This window comes from Geospiza fortis, unplaced genomic scaffold, assembly GCF_000277835.1.
Source record: "Geospiza fortis unplaced genomic scaffold, GeoFor_1.0 scaffold181, whole genome shotgun sequence".
In the NCBI taxonomy this organism is placed as follows: domain Eukaryota; kingdom Metazoa; phylum Chordata; class Aves; order Passeriformes; family Thraupidae; genus Geospiza; species Geospiza fortis.
This window is the reverse complement of record NW_005054412.1, coordinates 2,333,225-2,349,695: the sequence shown is the minus strand read 5'-3', so window position 1 is coordinate 2,349,695 and position 16,471 is coordinate 2,333,225. Positions and strand designations below refer to the sequence as shown.

General features: G+C 38.6%; 1 protein-coding gene across 1 annotated transcript in view; it reads right to left on the bottom strand.

The window, feature by feature from the left end:
• Positions 1-5,939: 5,939 nt before the first annotated feature.
• HSPH1 (heat shock protein family H (Hsp110) member 1) overlaps positions 5,940-16,471 on the bottom strand; it is a 23,952-nt gene continuing 13,420 nt past the window's right edge. The window contains 11 exon segments of the mRNA XM_031061409.1: positions 5,940-6,807; positions 7,299-7,460; positions 8,618-8,737; positions 8,845-8,952; positions 9,477-9,602; positions 10,016-10,153; positions 10,902-11,033; positions 11,827-12,032; positions 14,049-14,182; positions 15,413-15,519; positions 16,417-16,471. The exon segment at positions 16,417-16,471 is cut by the window's right edge and continues 12 nt beyond it. Coding sequence (XP_030917269.1) covers positions 6,610-6,807; positions 7,299-7,460; positions 8,618-8,737; positions 8,845-8,952; positions 9,477-9,602; positions 10,016-10,153; positions 10,902-11,033; positions 11,827-12,032; positions 14,049-14,182; positions 15,413-15,519; positions 16,417-16,471 — 1,486 coding nt within the window. The 3' untranslated portion in view covers positions 5,940-6,609.

Below are 16,471 nucleotides of genomic sequence, written 5' to 3'. Positions count from 1 at the left end.
TTTGAATGCAGTGGGAGGTAAGGACTGAGCATAAGCTCAGCAACGATTTTGGCATAACATCCCATGACACATCCTTGCAGTTTTGTGGGAGCTATTTACCCACGTGGGGCTTTTCCATGCTCTGCATGAAAACTGTTTTAACATTTTGTTGCAATGAAACAGCATTACTGAGGGCCTGTCAGAACCCAGGAAATTCCTCTGGCTGCCCTGGAGGACTCGAGCCCCTGCCCAGGGGGCTCAGAGACTTTGGCATAGAGCCCAAGACCCCTGTGCCTTTGATTTAGCCCTTGGAAAAAACAATTACCAACCTTATATGAAGAATTACAAGCCACGAAAGTTTAAGTAGAATGATAGTGAATTCATCATGGGGTGAAAATAGGTTTTTTGGGGTTTTTAGAATGCGGGTTCAGGGGGCAAGATGGAGGAATCTGGGCGTTTTTCAAGCCTTTCTCCTTCTTCTTCTTGGTCTCCATCTTCTGCTGTGATGCTGGCACTTTTAGATTGGTTTAGCGTAGAAGCTCACTATATAACATAGGTGATAGGTATTGGAAAGTAATTGTAAATATTGTACAGGTAGTTTTTAATATAAAAAGATAACACCACCCCAGGGGCAGGCAGAGTGCCTGGACTGTCTGGCTGAGCAAACCTCAGCAGGTCAAGAGAAAGAATTTTATAGATAAGAAACAACAAACAACCTTGAGACCGAGAAATGGAGAGTTCTGACTCCTTCGACAGCTGGGCTGGGAAAAGAGACTTTCTAACGTATGTCAGGGTCACTCTGACCAGCTAAAGCCCCGAGAAGGCCCTTACTCAGTTTTCACTTGCCAGGCTTTGTGCTTGGCCCTGCACAAAGTGTGGCCTCTTTGAGATGCCATTCATCAACACATTCTTCTCTACTGACCTCTATTTGTGTATGACTGGGAATTGTATGGGATGTTACACATTCATTCCCTGATTTGCTGTAGATAGGAATCACAGGCAAGCACACACGAACACTTATAGTGTAGGTATGGTCTTGCATAGCTCAGTTTGGGCTGGAAATATCCAAAAGTACACAGGCCTGTAGCCAGCTGCATTTCAATGGCAGTGTGATTAAGTTACTGAACTACCACACCCCTGGCAGCATGGGAGCCTCAGCTCTGACCTAACAGCAGGCAGCACCAGGCAGTGATGCTGTCACAGGGCTCCTGGTAGGCATCTGTGGATCTCTGTGCTGCTTTGCCTCTGCTTTGATAGATCAGAGTTGATGTGCAAAGACGGAGTCCTGCTGTCCCTGCCTTTGGATGGCACAGCTCATCTCTGGAGATAGATCAGAGTTGATGTGCAAAGACCTGCTGTCCCTGTCTTTGGATGGCACAGCTCCTCTCTGGAGTCTGCCTGGATAACACAGGCGTAAGCATGCTAAGGGCTGAGCAAGTGGCACATAGCAGGTGTACAGGGAAGGAAAACCTGCAGGAAGCCAGCTTGGCCTTTCCTAATCATCCTCCTGCTGGAGCCAGGGGTGGGTGAGCCCATAGGACTTAGATTCATGGACTGCACTCAGTGTTTAGACCTGTACTTTTCTCATGTCCCTTCTGCTTTAGTCTCCATCTCTATTTTAAATCACTAGGGCCTACAGGTGACAGGATGAGGTTTCTTCATTCCCAAGGGCTGCCTTTGGGATTTTTCTATTTTTTTCTATGCAACTTTCATTCTGAGGAGGAAATACATAGGCAAATTTTTTTAATTCCTTTAGCCAGGATAACTATAGGCCAGTTTATAAGACAATCCAAAATCTAAAATGTTAAGATGTTTTATTATGCCTGCCATGCCTTTTTAACGATAACAAAATATGGGAATTTTATGCTAAAGTTCTGGTTTGTTCTATTCAATTTTGTCTCCTTCACCACTTTTAAAAGTCAGCTGAAAGCTCTCAAGCTCTCTGAATTAAAACTCACTGAAATCAATATCAGTTTGGGGGAATTGATCAAGGTCCATGGAATAAATAAACACATCTCTCTTTTTGGAATATTTTTCAAGGAGCTGCGCTGTGGTTTAATCACAGGGAGGCACAAAGCATAAATATATGCATGCAACACAAACATTATCTGTACCAGAGCAGTAGACACTCTGATAATCAGATGTTCAGCTGTAACAACAAAGTTAAAAATTCCACTCAAATTTAGCAACTCACCTGCCACTTCAGTGACTTCACCTGCAGAGTTTACCAGTACTCCTAATTTACATGAATAAAGAGCCAACCTGATAAATAAGAACTTTATTACAAATGATACAAGTATATTTGGTATTCCAGAGAAATTATCTTATTTGGGCTCCATCATCTGCAGCACACACCCTCTCAGGAAAGTCAAACCTATTACAAAATGGGAGCAGTAAATAATAAAATATTTCACTGAGGGGCAAGGTACCTCACAAGAATGTATCATTTAGACTTCAGTAGTAGCCAGTCTACGTAGTGGTAGTCTGCCAAAACACACTACATCAAACCTGTGTGAAAGAGGTTATACAATAGATAAATTTTAGGACTTTACCCTTTCTTTTTTTTTGCTTATTTTGTCCATATCTTTTTTGTGATTCTAAGCTTTTCTTGGCTTAAAATAATTTAAAATTTCATGTAAAAATACAGTTTTCTTCATTCCACTAAAGCTTTCAGAAAAAAAAAAAAACGGCAAAGGAAAATACAAGTTACAACAAGTCCCATGTATTTTACATAAATTTTAGTCATCTAAGACTCCAAATTGGACAGAGAGTGAATTTTAGGCAACCTGATGGGTGCTGTGAGTTTATAAATTTTACTTTAAAGACTGAGTTAACTCACAAGTCTGTTATGTTGGGAAGATAAAGGCGGTTAAGGAATACTTAAACATGTAATTAAGGTTAATAATGATCCACAAAGGCAATCTTTTGGATTAGGTCAATTTTGAGTGTTTTCCCCTAATATGACCTTAAACATTTTTAGTGGGGCATTTGAGTTTTTTGTATACAGCACACATTTTCTGAATAACAAACAAACGTTTGTACTTACAAGACACTTTTCTCTGATATGTCAAAGGACCCTCTCTGTATTTCAGGATACAGCTTGAGAAAGGCCGTGCCTCAAAAATAAAACCACACTGAATACTGATGTAAATTCTCCCCTATCAGCAATGTCACTATAGCAAAACAGCTGTAAAGACTTGGGTAAAATTGCAAACTCTAAGAAACACATTATATGTGAATGCAACAATACGCAGCAGCAAAAATCCTTTTTGAAAAGAATTGCAAAAGCTTGCTTTAGAGGAATCAAGTTATCTTTCTCATTCCTTCCAAAAGGACAGTCAAACCTTTGTGCAGTATTCAGTCAGTAAAATATTAAGGCCATTACACCCTTGAACAAGTGAGATTCAGCTGGCCAGTAATGTCTGTCCTGTGTTGCTGGTTTTGTGCTGTGTTGCTGCATGAAGGGAGCTGCCATCCTAAACCTCCTCACCTCCCTGTCACTGAGATCAAAGTGAAACTAGCACAGAGGATTTCCACATGTATCTGGTAAAAGGTAAATTAGAAAGCAAAGTCATTAAACTGGGGCAAAGGGAGGGAAGGTAAAGTTGTATCACTGATCTATTCTTGTTTTCCTTCTTCCCCCTCTCAGCGTAAAGCACAAGCACTGTAAAGATTTAAATAAGCCACTTAATCATAAGGGATTCATCACTTGTCACACCATTAGCTGGTATGAAATAGTTAACAGTGCAGAAATCTAGAAAAAAAATCCAGCCCAGATTCATCTGTTCCCAGTGCAGACTTTTTATGAAGGCTCATTAGAGGAAAATTAGAGGGAAAATTCAGTACCTTCTATAGAGGTAACTCAATACATGGCAATCCATCAGGACCAGAAAAGCTGCTTTTTGTAGATTCAGGACTAGTTCTTCTGACAGAATCCTACTTCAAATGTCTTTACAAAATTTTCCACTGATTAAGCTAAGCTTTCTCCTAAGGCATCTTACTGATTCTGCAATATAAATCCATTCCCATTTCACCAATAATGTAAGAAAGCAGTAGTCTGTTGGTAACAGTTAACCCTTGATGAAACCACTCCACTGGTACCAACACAGAAACATTTCTCCATACCTCAGACATGGTTTTGAAGTTTGGTCTGATTTTCAATCCCTTAGCACTAGGAAAAGGAAAGATCAAAATATTTCTATTGTTGCCAACTGTACACCATTGTCTAATGGATCAGCAGAAGTGAAAACCAGGCAGCTCAAAGCAGCCAATAACAGTGATCTGCATTTTGATAACCCAGTTATCAAATGGGTTATATGCAGTCAATACAGTCAAAGCAGAAAACTGGCCACTACTGCAGGAAACTGCACATACTGAGCAGCATTAGAGCCCCTGCCCCTGGCTGTGAGAAGACTTATGGAAGGCTGATGCTAAAAACACCAACTAGAAGAAAAAAACTTGCCTTGGATAGGATTAGCTGGCCCTTGAAAGCACCAGTCCTCTCATCTGTACTCCCTCTTTAGTAGCTCTAGTAGCACAAATTTGTCTTTTCTCCATTAGGTTGTGTTGCAGATGAAATACTGCTGCAGCCACAATAAGCCCTTACTAAAAAAACAAACCAAAACACTTTTGCATTTAGTGACGCTGATCTTTAAGCATCTGGTGCCACATGCTTACATATGGGATCTGTGCTTCCATGCATCAGCAGAGTTAACACCCTTCAGACTATGCTTCCAAGAAAAGTTCTTCCCACAGCATTTCAGGTGCCTAACATTCCCTAATGTAATTTGATGTTTAACATAAAGCATCCTCCCCTGCACTAAATATGCAAAAAAATCTTCTCTGATAGACTAGAGATTTACTTGAGAGGAATTCTTAGTTTTTAAAACCTTTACTAAGGTTTAACCAGAACAACTTGAATGGGCTGAAAATATCATTATTTCAGTTTTGTCTATAACAAAAAGCAGAGCCTAGCCTAAGTATTTAACCAGGTTTTAGCATCTTACTCTGAACTGTGGATTACAATTTCTAAGTTATAGGATTCTGTTAGGCTGGAAATAAATCCCCACAGATCAATGTCTACACAGCAGGTATTTGCTTCTTGCAGCACTGGTGATGAGGGAGATTTCTCCACCTTACTCACCCACTTTTGTCAAGTGCCGTGGTGTACTTATAGAGTAAGTACTCCTTAGTATTACTATGTCACTGCATCATCATCACATGTGTGATCTCACGGTTATTAGTTCTTTTGCACTGCGCCTGTGGCCCCCCATTTCAGGGGTCATCAGGGGTCTTTGATGAAGGCTTCCAAGGTCTTCTTCGCATCTGAACTTTTCAACCTCGTCTTCGGAGCATGTGCAGTTATGGTGTTCCTTAGTCTGGCTGGTCTTAACTGGCCTAAATTCTTTGTTTTGTGGCTAATTGCCTTTACATTTGCCAATTTCTTGTTAGTACTATACTTATCTATTTCAAAAGCTGTCCACCTGGTGAATTTTTCCTTCTTTTTTTGTCTATTCAGCATTAAGCAACTAGTTAACCATATACTAGCCATTACATTGTATAGAAAGTTATTTATATCAGGTTACATAGATATACCAAAGTTATGATTCAGGTTATACAGATACATTAGGTTATATTGATATCTTATAACTTAAGCTATATAAGCACATTGTAACCTAAGTTATATAGGCATCAGTTACAAACACTGTCCTATGCTCTAACATCTGTGATGTTTCCAGGTTCTTTCAGATGTTTACAACCCTTGGGCCGAAGAAAAGAAAGAGGCATAACTCACTAAGGGACTAAATTACATTCATCTCACTGTACAACTGGTTCTGTGCAAAGTGTGAGAGTTTTAAGTGTGTTTATAACTCTCCTGCGCAGAAACACAAAGCAATGGGCTGTCAAACTGTGAGGAGGGCAACACTTAGAGCAGAAGTATTGCAGTTAAACTCAAGAGGTCAGAAGATACCAGTAAAATGAACTTTATTTCAAAGCTCTTTAAAAAGCTTCACAATAACACTAACAGAATTAGCATTTCCTTCATTTTATGTACCCCACATGAAAAATGTATTGTTTAGCAAGAGATGAAACGTAAGCGTTTCTGCATGCTACTAACACATTTCACCATCTCATTACCTGATAAGTACTTTGGACTGCAACAATCAAAAACCTCAGACAGAAGGATTTCTTCTGCAAAGTCCTTGTGAAGGGGACAGACACTGGCTTTTTCTGACATACCCAATTAGATGTCCAGACAAAAGAAAACTACCTTGGCATCTACAAATGCCTACGAGTGTTTTGATTACAACCTTTTAAAGGAGCAGTACATTTCAAAGCAAGGGCTTCTTTTCATCTTTAGTGATGCAAATGGTTAAATACTGCACAGAAGCTTAGTATGAACTCACAATTCCACAGGAATCTGAAAGTTACCAAGGCAATTTTCCTTTTAGGATAGTCATGACCAACACTTTTACTATTCTTCCTCCCACAACATAACATATTCCCAGACAAGTCTTAAGAAAAAAAATATAAATAGTTTCCAAAACAATGCATTCCCACCCCCATCACATATGACAGCCAAAACATCTTCTGTCATGGGATGAAATAATTTGCTGCAAGTGCAGTGGCTTAGTCCAGGTCCATGTTAATGGTGTTTTGATCACTTGGATGACATTCGCCGTTTTGCTGAGGCATTTCAGAATTTTTGTCATCTCCCATGTCTTCAGTTTTATAATCACTCTGCTCACTTAATGGGTTTTCCTCCTTAGGAGAGTCAACTTTTGGTTTTGGTTGTGTCACAACAGGCTCACAAACATTGTTTAACTCCTAAAAAAGATGGAAAAGATGTAGGCAGAATGCGTATTAAGGAGCCACCAGCTTCACTAGTGCGAAAAGTCCTGTGTCCAAAAGACTGCTTGAAATTGGCTTCTGCATTTGTTCCCCTGAGTCCAAACTGACAAGTACTTATTGTACTCTGAAATAAATTAATTGGTATACTTTCTGATGTTCTGTGGGAAAGTTCAACTAAGTATTTTGGATTTCGCATTGGTTTTTTTCAATACTATTTTGTGTCCAAGTAAAACACTGAAAAACAACCTGAGTTTTTAAGGTGACTGAAAGACAAAATATCAGTGAGCCCCACAGAATTGTATACAGTACACTGGAGCTCCTCTGCTTTCTGCTCGATCTCCTCCTTTCCATACTTTCTACCTTTCAAGAACACTAGAGCAGCAAGATGAAACTGGGAAAGACAGAAGGCACACACAGCACTCCACTTTTAGCACCAACCTCTAAAGATAGTTTCTTATGGTACTTACCTGTAGCTTTGCCTTAATTTCACTTGAATGCACAGCTGGATCCTGATCTAAGCTCTTCTTAGCCTGTGCACTCACAGCATTATTCATCCACTCTACCACTTCACTAACACACTTCTCTACTTTCATCATTTCCATCTCATCGATATGGATGTATTTCTCATCCTGTCCAAATACAAACATTTTGTATTAGTTAATACTGTCAAGTGTTAATAATGTAATGAAGTTATGCCAACAAGTCCATCTCAATTATTTATAACTTGTAAATGTCTTCCAATGGTCAAAACAAATAGAAGTTAGCCACAAGGGAGATCCATTACAGCCAGAGACAACAGGAAATACAGATGTGAATATAAAGCTTCCTTTACCCAAACGAACAAGACATCTGGTTTACAGAGGGCATAGAAGCTTCATAAAAAAGTCATGCAATAAAACACAACATTCTTAACAAAGCTGATAAAAATATTCCCTCCTGTTCTGGAGGAGCTACCTGCACCCAAGATAGTTTAGACATTGAGATTCTGATATACAGGGAAAGGACCACAGTTTTCAACTTTAGCACTCCCTACAATGCTACAGTTACACAATTAACTATTATCAGGAGAAGGACCTACCCAGCAACACAACCAATGAACCCATAATTAGAATTCTTAAATAAAACCAAGTTTTTAAATATACTATTTACAATGATGCTAATTATTTCACATGTAACACTACTAATGATTTCACTTAATTTTGCAATCTATAGCGGTGAAGACATAATTGTTTCTGATGTTAAGTCTCAGATTTAATTAGTCTGAGTGTTGTGAGCCATCCTATTAAAATTCTTTAAGCTGAAATTAAAGGAGCAAATTTTTAGACTGCAAAGCTTATCAAGAACATAATCTACAAATACCAATGAAAAAAAAACCAAACAAAAACTCCACAAAAAACCAAACCCCAAATACCCACATATAACAAAATTGTGTTTTTTACTTTATCTGCAGCTAGGTTTTACACTAATGCTTCTCACCATACAATAATTCTTGTCCCTGAAAGAGGAGCACATTTCTAAAAAACAGATCAGTTTTTTAAAGGTCAAGAATCAGACCACAAGTCTAAACTCTTTATCAGAACACCCTCTTCAGCCTGAAAACATCCAGAAGTATCAAGCAAATGAAGATACGACACACTGCATGAGATTTTTTGAGTACTGGGAAACATTTGTGGTGTTAAATTTGTGACCTATATAGCAGTAGTTCACAGCTCATCTGAAAGTGCATTTGAAGCCCTCCAGCCAATGAGCCTCACCGAAGCACTGTGGTTAAAAAAAGGCCACTTACTTTATTCCTGAATTCCCCAGCTATTGTAGCATAGTACTGGAGCCTGTGTCCCAATTCTTGTAATAGCTTTGGTCGTTCCTCTGCTTCTTGGAAGCGCATTTCAATTGGAGTACCTAATTTCTAGAAAAAGCAATTTCTCCATGTTTATGTGATTCATTAACATTCATTAATGTTGTTTAGCACAGTCTTTAGGAAATTTTGCTTTTCGGGCATATTAACAGGCCTACCTTTAAATTCTCTAATTTTTCTACATACACCTGCTTTGCTTCATCCTCACCCTCTTCATACAGCCAGCCTTCTGTCTCTGCTAGGAGGGCAGAGAATCCCTGCAGATCCTGTGGGTCAATATAATTCAACACATCAAACACTGAAACACACACCAATCAACCATGTTTGTCTTGAAGGAACATAACAGAGGTAAAAATATACACATGAATCCTTAGCCTCCTGTATGAAAACTTAATTTCTACTGCAGCCTTTGCCTAATTTAGTTATTTAAACCATGCCTGCTTCTGGACTTCTACAACAAAGGTAGCATTTACAGACTTTTGTCTTTGATTAGGCCAATGCTTGGGGTATAACTCTAATTCATGGTTTTGGTTACACAAAAAGCAACACAGTTTCCCCTTCCAGTCAACAGTTCCAATTGGAAACAAAACTTTACTCCATTTGTGACAAAACCCTTTTTCAGGGATATGTATTTGTTACACCTAAGCCTTATTCTGGGTTAGTCACTGCCATCATTCAAATGAAGTTCTGGTTTTGCAGCTATGTTTAGGATGGCTTTGAGCAAGTTTAACCAAGGTATACAAAACAGATACTTGTTTTTTTCAGACAAGTTCCTGAAACCATAACCTACCTTTTCACAAACAAACTTTTCATATGGTCCAGACAACTTGTCCCTGAACTCATATACATATTCCTCCACTGCATTCTTTGCATCATTTCTTTCTTTCTCCAGTTTATCTTGCATAATCATCTTTCCCTGTATACCACAGAAAATAATTAAAAAATAACAATGTTCAAACAGCATTCTACAAAGCACAGCTCCTGTGAAAACTCCCAGAGGCCTTGGTTCTCCTAACTGTTGAAATTCTCATTATTACACAGTAGACTCATCTGAAGAAATGGGTTGCACTTCTCTGGATTACAACAGTTTAAATGAATCTGTGATGCCATTCCACGCATCAGTGCTCTGATACTAATTGCTATAAAGGACAATTCAATCTTTCTGATAAACATTTGTCAGTTATGTGTTAGAAGGCAGACAGTATGTTAGCTCACTGTTAATTGAGCCCACACTCCAGGGTGACAGTACAAGAACAGAGGCTGCCTAGAGAAGCAGGTGAATGGTTAATAACTGCACACAAGAAAGCAGTCTAAACCACACTAACTCACCTCTGTTTCAATATACATATTGAGGAGATCTTTTCCTAACTGCCAAACCAAGTTAGCTTCAATGGGAAGTTCCACATTCTTCACTTTTATCTTGGGTTTTTTAGCTTCTGGGGGCTGATCACCTTTCTTCTCATTTGTCTGAGTTAGAAAGAAGAAAAATAAGATAATTTTCCTGACTTCTTTCTGATGAAGTACTGCTATGATCAAAGACACATTCAGAGGAAGAACACACAAAGGTTTTCCATGTTCTTTTAAAATCTTCAAAATATGCTCATGAGGCACTTTCCTTTTGGGGATTCCACCTCCTATCCTAGTCTCCTTAGAGTCTGTTTCAAGACAGTAAGCACTGAGCCGCAGCAAGGACATTCCAAAGATATATGCTGTGTTTGCAGATTTTCCAGAAGTGTTCATGTGTAACGTAGCAGTTCACTAATGATGCTGATAGGTCTTAAGATTTTAACCCAAAGCATTTTTCATCTCATACAGATGAAAAAAACAAAATCACTAGCAATAACATGCAGACAAATGTTTCACACTGATTGTTTCCTTTTAGGTTTATAAATTCCTGATCCCAGCTTCTCTCAGCAGGCCTAGTAAGCTTGGCCTTTAACTGCTGTTTAAATTGAAATGTCTGCAACACAAATAAACGAGTTGTACAACACTGCAAGAAGACATGGAAGTGGTAGAGAAAGGCTTCTTGCAGGAATTCTTTTGCAAACTCTGTACAGAAACCATCACAAGATACAGATATTATTTTTCACTATAGTAAAGATGTGAAAATGAAAAAGGTTCCAACACCAAGTTCCTTACTTTTCCTGAAATATATTACGATTTTAAAAGCCATTATATAGGATAACATTTTCAACAGAGTTAAAGGGTCACTCACTTTCTTGACATCTGGGATTTTGTTTTCTTCAGAGGGAGGTTCTGATGAAGGGGGAGACTGTGACGTTTGCTGACCATCAGTTTGTACCTGGGACTGTGTTCCAGCCTCACTGTTCTCTTGCTGGATATTTTTCTGAAATGAAAGCCCAGGCACAAAGGATGTAGAAGGCATGTGCACTTGCATTTACGTATAGGGCACGTCACTTCTGACGCACATACGGTACAAAGTGCCCTACACAGCATTCTGTGCACACGCAGAAACACACACGCTTCAGCTATGGAGATACAGACTGGGTGCAAATTCAGAAGGAGTTCATGAAAATGTTACCAGTGCCAGGCTTGCTGCACAATACTTGTGTGCGTGTGTGCACGTGCTCCCACTTTCTCTTACAAAAGGGGCTTTTAATTTATTGAGTCATAATGTTTACTTTTTCCCCCTCAAAATTATTAAAAGATCAAGTAGACTATAACAATGTGCATTATTCCCCAGTGCTCCCCTCTCCTTCAATGCTGTAGAAAACAATTCAGCTTTCCCTTTCATAAAAAGTTTCAAAAAACTTTACTTGATACAAAAGATTATATACAAATTCCTTCAACATAAAGTGCATGGATGATTAACAATCCAAATCTAGTTTTCCTGTTTGGAACAGCTGGATAACTATGGCACCTGTAAGCAACCCCACCCTCAAACAACCTGCTGCTATATTTGGCACTTCACACAATAACTGATTTTGAAATCCACACACTTTCAAGATAGCACAAATTATTTCCTGTTCTTGTAAAGACAATTTCCTGACAGCTACACACATCTTAAAATTAATCTCCTTTTGCTTCCTTAGAGGAAGGTATCTTCCTTCCAGAGTATGTAACAGCAGAACACACTTTCAATCAGTAAGGACATTCACACACAAGAAAGGTCAACTTACATCACTGAAGTTTTCAATAGACCTCTGGTCCTGAGCTTCCACTTCAGTCTCAACACTGACATCTTCACACTCTTCACTTTTAACTGGTTCTACCATAGATGCAGTGGACACACTGAAAATGCCATGAGTATTGACCCGGACTTTCACTTTGACTTTAGACTTCTCTCCATCTTTCTGGGCTGCCACATTCTGGATAACATACCTACCTAAAACCAAAAGAATCAAAACTCACACAGTGGAATTAAGTAGGTAATAATACAGAACCAGGAAAACATCTCCCTTTGTCATAGACAAACTGTTTTCTAGATATTTGATGAAGCCTCCATGCTAATCTCATGGTCCCACAAATTAAATCAGTACTACCAGAAAAAAAACCCCAACAAAACCAAAGTACATTGCTTTTCAGCTAACTTCATCTTACAAAGCAAAGAGTAGGTTCTCCTGACACAACTAATAGAGAGTAAATACAAAACTGGTGCTCTCTGTGTTACTACTAGGCCGAAAGAAAACTACTGAAGGGCTTAGTCTAATGCCAATATTAAGTGGTGCCTTTCTAATACAAGCTATTGCCCAACATAGAAACAGTATTTCTAGAGGCTTTCCTTACAGCTTCTAACATCCATGCAAGTCTGCCATTACCTTTTATTCTTGGGCAGAACCTAATTGTTCTGTAACTACTGTAATACTTGAAACAAGCATTGTGAAACTAATAGACAGACAATTAGTTCAACAGTAAATGAAGAATCAGATGTCCTTGACATTACCTGCAGACATTTTTCCTTATGCATGGATTACCAAAAGAGTGACCTGGAGACCAGAATGCTCACTTAGCTGCAAAGTACAAGTTCCCCAATTTCACAGGCCAAATATACACATTTGCACACACCATTCTTTCAGCAACAGATCTAGATCACAAACACACAAGCTTTTACCTGCCTTTCTTGCAGGCTATGGAATATAATCTTCTGTCTTGTAAATCCAATAATACTGGAGTTGTGTGACCTGTTCTCTCTTTTGCCAGTCTCATTAGAACTACTACTTCACCCATTAGTCATACCAGTAATTCTGTTCTGAGCAAAGAATTAACTGGCAACTGAGTTGAAACAAATCTGATCTTCAGTTCTGTTCTTACCAGCTTTCAGAACAGCAGATAAACAGTTTCCCATTTGTCAAAGCCAAATAAACTGAACACTGACAAAGCCCACCATCAATCTTTATGGTAAGAATCAACCACTAAAAGAAGTCTGATGTTTCTGTAACTATAGAATACAGACAGAGAATCACAGAATGGCCTGGGTTGGAAGCAACCTTAAAGACTGCATTCCAAACCCCCTGCCTCTCATTAGACCAGGTTGCTCAGGACCTCATCCAACCTGGTCTTGAATACCTCCAAGGATGGGGCATCCACAACTTCTCTGGGAAACCTATTCCAGGGCCTCACCACCCTCACAGCAAAGACTTTACTCCAAATATCTAATCTAAACCAGCTCTCTTGTAGTTTTTAAAGCTATTCCCCCTTGCACTGTCACTACTTGTGCTTGTAATAAGTCCCCCTCCCTTGTGCTGGTTTTTCAAATACGTGGCATGCAAACAAACATTTAATTGCATGTTTAGAACTCAAGAACAATTATTGAATTGGCCTGTTCTTACCATCAGTCTTTTTCTAACTAACCATGTTGTAAGCTCTTTGTAAGTATCAACACTGTCAAGTGCTGCAATTTGTCAAAAAGTATGAAAGAACCGCTTAGAAACGTTACATAGACAAATCAATACTGTAGTCTTGTAGCTGCTACTATTTCAGACTGCTTTGATTAGAAGTTACTCAGCATTATGTCAGTCCCAGAAGGTACAGGTAAAAACAACAACTAGTTATTCAAGACACACTTTTTAATATATACAGGAGATATTATTCAATTATTACTAGTTTGCTTCAGTGATAAGCAGAAAAGAAGATTTAAAAAGTTAAAAAGCTATCTTTAGTAGTGATAACCACATTTTAGTCATAGGCATTGATTTGTTCCCCCTCATTTCTTCGTTTAGCCAAAGAGCGTTATAAGCAAGAAAAACAAAAAACACTGATTCAATTGCCTCAGGAATGGGAAAATTCTGAGTCCTTCAGAGACAAAAGCCTGAATATATATATCATAACCATACTGCACAACAGTTACTCTTTGATTTCAAATTGTTCTATTGGAGACAACACTATTTCCAGGACTACTTACCAATTTTTGACTCAGGATATGGGACTCCATTAGGATCAGAATAAAAAGCTTCTAGCTCAAATGGACCTTTCCTATAGAATGTAAGTACCTTAGAAAAGGGTGCTGCATGATTTCTGCTGAAGACCTCATGAACTCTGTAATTAAGGGAAAAGTATCACTTTTAGCCGCATATTTGAGCTGGAAGGTTTTGATATAGGGTCAGAACTCTTTAGAGGAATATCATGTTTTGAAACATCTACCCTTCTGAACAATTCCAATAAAGACACTTCACTACTGTACTGCAAGGAAAAGGATTTACTGTTCTCTACTGTAATGAGAACTTGTCCTATTCCACTATTGGAGCTTGGAATAGTGTATTTTGAATCATAATTTGCACCCTTCCTTAGTCTCAAAGGGATAATTATAGCCCTGTTAATTCCTTGCTCATTTATGTTCCATGGCTCAGTTGAGAACCCTGACACCAGATTATTATTCATTCCTCAACATGACAGAAAAACAACCAGCTTTACTTCATGTTCTATGGCATGTCCGCTATTATGCCAGCCTGATCCCAATTTCCAGCTAAGTTTTGTCTCCTAACTGTGGAAGATCTCATCTAATAACCTAGATGTGAGAAAATGAGAGCTTTACCTAGAACATGAACCCACAGGCTGCTCTCATAAGTGACACAACAATTAGGCCCTGCACCTCCACAGAAAACAGACAGGAAGAAAAAAAGGCTGAACTACAAAGAACATGAAAAAGGTATGAACAGATCCCTCTAGAACTATGATTTTTCTACAGGTTGAACTTGGAGCTCTTTACATCCTAGAAAACAATTGCATCTCCCACAGGCATGGCACAATTAGTAACAGATGTCAGTCATAAGAGACTGCAGCAAGAAATTACTCTTACAAATGTTAAATTTTTGCTAGGTGTTAAATTCCTCCTGCAGTCAGATAAATAGCATCCATATAAATTCACAATATTTCCATAGTACCTAACATTACTAATAAATCAAGAATCTTAGGTGTCGGGAACACCTTGAGTAAAAACTGAAAAGCCAAAAGGCAAAGTGGAATCAGGACCCAAGCACTGATCTAATTTTATAATCCTAATCCTGACAACCAGATAAAGGCAAGACAAGATACTAGTTGGTAGCTCTTTCACTTACTTTTAAAAAATCCTCATATTTTTACAAATGAGGAATTACAGTTCAAATTTCAACCTGTGTCTTTACAATCTTCCCTGCCAAACATCTCTGGTACATGGCCTATGGTTTTTCTACATGAGAATGCCAAATCCTAGTTTAAATGCAAGCAAGAACATGACCCCTGAACTATGAAGGTCAAAAGCTTCATGGAATGGTAGTCTGAGCTACCTACCCTTCAGTGTCCTCTGCTTCTGTGTTCCACAGCAGAGATATTGGAAAAGGTGTAGCATCTGTCACAGAAAATTCTCTCACTTTAAAAGCTGGAGAAAGAATGGCACACTGAAAAAAATAGTAAAAAACAAACAACAAAAAAGCTTGCATTAAAGCTCGTTAACTCCTCTACTCCACTAGACATGACAGCAAAAAATTTTCAAACAAGTGAGAACTGTATTGATTTTACTAGGCAGAACTATTTCAATGCTCAATTTCAATGCAGTATGAGAAGAGAAATCTCACACACAAGTGTTTATGTGCTATGTTAGCAGGTCTTTTGCAGCTTGTGAGTAAAGGTAACACTAAGAAAGTAGCAGGACTATAAAAAAGGGAAATTCTGCAGTGCTTACTCCTAAAAGAAGTGTTTATCTAAAGGGTCCTGCTTCTTTTCCTGAACACAACTGATTGCTGGCAATAGGAAGCTGTCAGTGAGATGGAGTAAAGAAACAAGTCAAAGAGAAGAGGGTGAACTAACACAAGAAGTTAAAGGAGAAAAGGAAGAACACCGAATGAGTTGTTTGCTTGTAAAATATAGTTGGAAACAGTAAAAATGGGAGGGAGACAGAATAAAGCCTGTTTCACTTTGATGGCAAGCTGGATACCAGGAAGGTCAAACTTGCAGTAGTTTGGGCTCTCCATAGATACTCCTTATACCTTATTGAGTAAAAGTATCTATCAGCTTGACAACAACTTAAATTTTTGGCATTAAAGATCCCTAGATTGTGTTCTTCTGAAGAGCAGAGTGGGCTGCTTAAGGAATGCACCCTGCAATAGAGTACTGCACCAGGGAGGAGTACTCAGGACTTTTTAAACAGTACAGTCCCATAAAAAGACCTAGTGAACATGTATGTTCCCTTGAGTACTTTAAAATGGACCACTTCTACAATTTTTCATAACTGCTTGACTAATTCTTCATGGAAGAAATACATCTTTTAATTTCATCAAGTGCTGCCAGTACTATACCTGCAGAGCACAGCCCCTAGCTATGGCTTCATCTGCATTCAGTGTTGTACTGACA